Source organism: Lolium rigidum, chromosome 4 (assembly GCF_022539505.1).
Source record: "Lolium rigidum isolate FL_2022 chromosome 4, APGP_CSIRO_Lrig_0.1, whole genome shotgun sequence".
NCBI lineage: Eukaryota > Viridiplantae > Streptophyta > Magnoliopsida > Poales > Poaceae > Lolium > Lolium rigidum.
In genome coordinates this window covers 97,533,640-97,539,348 of record NC_061511.1, presented here as the reverse complement: position 1 = coordinate 97,539,348, position 5,709 = coordinate 97,533,640, and the positions used below count along the sequence as shown (strand labels likewise).

Genomic DNA, 5,709 nt, shown 5'->3' with positions numbered 1-5,709 from the left:
GCACATGGTCATCACGATTGTGGATGTGAATTTGGGCAAGAGTTGGGAACAGCAGATAGACCGCCCGACTACACGCGTGAAGGTGCTCAGACATGTCTGTTAGCCGATCGATCGTCTAATACATCTTGCAGGTGGCCATGGACACGTTACTATATTTTGTACCTAGCAAGTTCCTGATATAAATGCCTTGCCCTTATGCATAAAGGAATTGTTTCTTCAGTGGAGAATTATGCACTAGAAAAAGCAGTAGTATCTTGGGACTATGATGATGCACAAGCAGATGTATAGAAGCACGATGGGGGTGTTGACACATAATTAGCTAATGAATTATAGGTGGGTATGGGCTAGGTGCCTAGGATATATATAGGTATGTTTTTCTTTATATTAGTATGTAATTTACGCCTACTACTTTCGTAAATGATACTCCCTCCGTTACATAATACATATCACGATTTTTTTAGTTTATATGATCGAGGAAGTATTTAGACTTGAACATTTTTTTGACAAAACATTGTTATTATTTTTTGTAACAAAGCATATAGGATTAAAATAAAACTATGTAAACATTAGGATAATCATCTTCGAAGTTAATTTTTGGAATTTAGACGTGCGTTGCACGTGCCCTCTTACTAGTAGTAAACAAAGAGAGCAATGTAGAATACATATAATACAATCCTGAAACAAGAATCCATCATGTATATGTAACTTTTCCCGACCCCTTTCCCTCGTTGCATTTAGTTCCAGCATATAATTCTTTATAAGTACTTTGGAATCCAAGAATTTAGCATCTAGCTGTGAAAGTAAAACACGACATCTGAAAGAAGCATAAACACAAACATTCCTTCTTGTACTTGAAAATGTAAGAAACATATTATATGAATTTACACTACTTTGCATGCCTACGGTTCAGTTTTAATTGACTCCTAAGTCGCTTCAAAGATTCATGGTCAAACTATATCACAACTTCTTTTGGCCACCAAGAATGCTATCATATTTCCGGAAATCTCACGAGTGCATAGAATTATTTGTCATAAACAAAACAACTAAGAGTTGGACCACTTAGATTCTCACTAAAGTCTGAGGATCAAGTTATTTCAAGAGTGTAACCAAAGTTTGGTAGTGCGAGCAATGGTGTAGATGTCAACTTAGCATTTAGCTCCGAGAAGGCCTTCACTTCACACTTGTGTGTTGCCTCACTTAAAAGGGAACTTATTTCTTCGTTAACTCGTTCATTGGGGTAGCAATTGTCGAAGTCCTTCACAAATTGATATTAGAAACTAGCAATGCCAAAAATCTTTCGCACTTACATTTTATGGCTTGTAAACAACATTGTAAAGGCTAATCGAAATGAGTGCGATAATGGTGTCATCCATCCCTCCGAAATATCGCCGCCTTGCAACACTTGCAAAACTGTCTTCGCGTGAGAGTATGAGACACACTTGCATTGGTACAACACCACTCTACACTGGATCTTGATAGGAGTACCTCCAAATAGAGAACTTAACCTTTACTACTGAGTACCAAATTATTTGCTTGCCTAGCATAATCATTAAGCCATCATATCTGCTCTGAAAGTAAGCAAAACAAAACCGGGAAGGGAAGCAGCTTAGGAAAAGGTGAACCCAATCCAAAGGCGCTACCATGGCGTCCGCCTCCGCCGCTGTCTCCATCCACCGAACTGCCTTCTCCCCTCCGTTCCAGTTCCAACCCGGTTGGCGCGCCGCCCTGCCGCTCCGCTGCACGCATTCCGAGCGCGGCGTCTCCTTCGACCCTGGGTCCGCCTTCTACCGCAGCGACAGCGCCCCGGGACGCGACCTCGCTGTCCTCGCCGCCACCCTCCACCGCCAGCGCCGCCTCGACCCCTCCTCCCCTTTCCTATGCCTCGACGTCATGTGCGGCTCCGGCATCCGCGCGCTCCGCTACCTCGCGCAGGCCGGCGCCGATTTCGTCTGGGCCAATGACGCCTCCGACGCGCTCCGCCCCGTCGTTGTTGCCAACCTCTCTCGCTTCGAGCTGGCGCCCTCACACGGCCAAAGGAGGTGGGTGGTGTCGCACCTCGATGCCTCCCGGCTGCTCGCCGAGAGGTACCTCCGCCGCGAGTACTTCGACGTCATCGACGTGGACTCCTTCGGCAGCGAGGCCGAGTACATACGGGCGGCCTTCTTGGCGCTCAAGATTGGGGGCCTTGCGTACCTCACGTCCACCGATTGGCGTTCGGCCAGAGGGTACGGTGGCAAATGGTGAGTTCTTGATCGAACTCATTTATGCATCTCACGCATCTTATCTTAGGTTCGTCATGCATTTGAGTTTGTTAGATATTTCCGCATTGACTTGATATTCTGATATATTAAGTCGTTCAACTTTTGCTCAATTGTGTTAGGTTGTGTTGAAGTGCTTGTTTAACATTATCAATTTCTTGTTTTATATGACTGTTATGATTTCCTGCTAAATTAGATTACCAACAATGAACGCAAATAAAACAACTCATGTGTGGAAAAGAGCACATAGGAGAATTTCAATGGGGAGCGTCTTACTTATCTGTAGGCATATCTAACATTCCATAGCACCAACCAGCTGGCCTGTGTGCCGTGCCAGTGGGCTCACGAGCTTAACATTCAGGGCAAGTAGTCTGCATGTGGGTTTTTCTCTACGGGTTGTGGGTATGTCCCTTAAAATACCCCTCCTAGCCTTGTATCTAGACTTTCTTCCCATCTAATATGAATAGGCAGACCTCCTGCCGGGTTTTCCTGAAAAAATAAATACTACCTCCGTTTCAAAATAAGTTTAGCTTTCTAAAAAAAAGGCTTATATTTCGGAACAGGGGTAATATTGTTGAACTCTCACGTTATGTATATCACAAAGTTTCATTAGTGTGTTAAGCATCTTGACACTACTATTGTTATAGTTTCTTCTTTTTGTACTGTAAATTGGGATAATTTTGCTTTCTATATGCTCTGGCATTATATTTTCTTCTCTATAGATGAAACCAGTTCTGTTTCTTCATATCAGCCCCATAACATTGTTTTGTCTTAGCTCATTGTCTTCATATGGAGCATATATTCGTCCAGTGCCATATCCGAATGAGATCGGTTTGCGAATGCTTATAGGTGGTGCTGCACGTGAAGCAGCTATGTTGGGATTTCACATAAAACCGGTATTCTCTTATTATGCGTCCCATGGTCCTATTTATCGAGCAATGGTGCAATTATGCCATGGAAAAGAAGATGATATCAGGTGAACTCAGTGCGATTTTATTTCCAGATATCTTACAGCTAATTAGTAGATATAACGGAATGCCAAGTTACTGATATCCCTTCTATTCTGGCAGTAATTATTATGGTTTCATTTGTCATTGCAAGAGTTGTGGCCAGACTCAGACTTTTGGATTTGATGAACTGGGGCAGATTTCCTGTGGATGTGCAGACAGAGCAGTAGGTACATCGAATCATGCAGCGCTAGTAAATAACAATTAAATTGTCATAGTCAAACTACATGACTACTTTTTCTCTGTTATTTGTTTTACTGAAATCAATCTTAGGATTTGGGAGTCCTTTCCCTTTATATCTTTTATACCTTTTCTTGCATTGACAGAAAAGATATATGATTTGAAGCTGATCAGTCTCTTGTTTAATTTTTCTTCTTCTTCTCAGTTTCTACATAAGTCACTTCATCGGCCCATGGTTAGCGCCAGGTACTTGAGCTATTACAACAAGTTTGTGATTGTTATTTTATTTTACAGGATGCCACTTCCATCACAGTTGTAGGCCCACTATGGACAGGTCCTCTCCATGATGCCTCTTCCATCACTGAAATGCTCAACTTGGCTGTAGAATGGGGATGGGCATACACAAGTGAGAATGGCATCATCCTACAAAAACTTCTTGACACCATGATTGAGGAGAGCGACCCACGGTTGCCACCTGGATACATCAGACATGATGAGGTTTGTCTTGCAGTTACATATTTATTTATCACAATAATGTATTGGTGTTGAATTCTTTTTTTATCAAATGTACAGTACAAATACCATTGTTGACTTCAGTAATTCTAAATTTGTTATGCAATTTTAGATCGCCTGCCGAGCAAAAGTTAACTCTCCGCCACTCGGTACCTTGATCAGTTCACTGCGGAAGGTATTTAACTGTTGTATTTGTTGCATCAATGTATGACTAATTAACCACCAAAATCGTAGTAATGACTAGGGTGCAATTTTATTAAGTGATTTTGACTTCATTCAGTTCTTACATGGCAAAACTACCTCCTTAAAACAAGGCTTATATATTTAGACAAAAGGCAATGTCGTTTAAGTTTGACCAATCTTACAGACAAAAGTATAAATATGTACATTATATACTAGCTCTGTCTATTTTTAGATGTTCAAAGTTTGTTTAAATTCAAATGTATCTAGACACTCTTTAGTGAATAGATACATCCGAATTTAGACGAACCTTTCGACATCTATTAATGGACGGAGGGAGTAATAAATATACCATGACAACATATTGTACGGTGGATCTATTGATATTGATTTGCTATTCTAGAAGTTCGTATTTTTGTTTATATGATTGGTCAAATTTACAACAGGTTGACTTTTGACTAAACATATATGCCTTGTAACTGAGGGAGTAATTGTCATTTCCTTTGTAAGAACCAGTAGGTAGTTCAAGAACTTTTTATTAACCGTTTCATTATTTAGAATAAATGGATATTGACTCTTGGATATCTTATCATGATCTGAATGTGAGTAGGAAGGCTATGCTGCTTGTCGATCTCATATAGGTGCCAACGCAATCAAGACCAACTGTCCCATCAGCTCTTGCATCGAGATCGCACGGGAGATCCGAAATACGCGATGACCACCAACTATATCATCTGCTAGGCCCAGAAGATCTGTGATGTTGAACAATAAAATTGTGGCTTTGCGACGAGTAGTAATCATTCCAAGGTTCCAGGCGAGCATGGATTCCAAACCGGAGGAGAGTTTCCAGTAGGTGATAATTGGAACACATGTTCTGCAGTGCAGGAGCAGCAAATTTTGCTCTGCGTCACTGCGTGTTTGTATCTCGTTGTCTCGCGTGCTATTATGTCAAAATTGCCACCAAGGAGCATATGTGCACTGTTGAAACAGTTTTTTTCCTTTTCGAATTCAAAGCTTTATAAATTAGTCGATAGGATTACAATCACTCTGAAGAATGTCATGTAAAAATGCTACGACTAGTCTGTTCCTATTAGAACTAGCGGTTGATTCAAAGACATCTCTTCCTATTAGAACTAGCCTGTCTAGCACATAAGTTGGCAGCCTGGTTAGCATCTTGCCCCACAAAAACTATGCTACGACTAGTAAAAGCTCCTCTCATTTCTCCTGGCATATTGGAGAAATTTTTGGAGAAATTTCTGAATTATCTTGATGTTCACTATTGTTAATACTTGATCACCCTTTTCCCACCACTTTCTATGATGATGGACGGGTACCGAAAGTCCGTCGCAAGACACAATCCTTCTCTAATGGCATATGCTTCCATCACTATAGCAGCAGCTGCATATTCAAACTGTCGTACCAACTGCTGCTCTTCCCACCTTATCTCTAGCTACAGTAGAGAGAGGCAAAGAGGGAGCTCCACCGTTTTCCAGCAGAGGCCACCGACGAACCCAGGGGTTCTCCACCTCTCCGGCGGCCGCTCCGGCGGCGGGAGGGATGGGGAACCCCGG

The 5,709-nt window shown here is 41.8% G+C and overlaps 1 protein-coding gene across 1 annotated transcript; it reads left to right on the top strand.

Moving 5' to 3' along the window:
* Window positions 1-1,580: 1,580 nt before the first annotated feature.
* Window positions 1,581-5,269, top strand: LOC124708479 (tRNA (guanine(26)-N(2))-dimethyltransferase-like). The gene is made up of 6 exons (XM_047240167.1): window positions 1,581-2,240; window positions 3,034-3,234; window positions 3,329-3,431; window positions 3,740-3,943; window positions 4,071-4,133; window positions 4,749-5,269. The coding sequence occupies exons 1-6, from the start codon at window positions 1,642-1,644 to the stop codon at window positions 4,854-4,856; spliced, it is 1,278 nt and encodes a 425-aa protein (XP_047096123.1). The 5' UTR covers window positions 1,581-1,641; the 3' UTR covers window positions 4,857-5,269.
* The last annotated feature ends 440 nt before the right edge of the window (window positions 5,270-5,709 follow it).

Coding starts and splice junctions, on each gene's coding strand:
- LOC124708479 (XM_047240167.1), top strand. CDS start 1,642: ATGGCGTCCGCCTCCGCCGCTGTCTCCATCCACCGAACTGCCTTCTCC. Junction 3,235..3,328: donor GGAAAAGAAGATGATATCAG/GTGAACTCAGTG, acceptor CTATTCTGGCAG/TAATTATTATGGTTTCATTT. Junction 3,944..4,070: donor GATACATCAGACATGATGAG/GTTTGTCTTGCA, acceptor ATGCAATTTTAG/ATCGCCTGCCGAGCAAAAGT.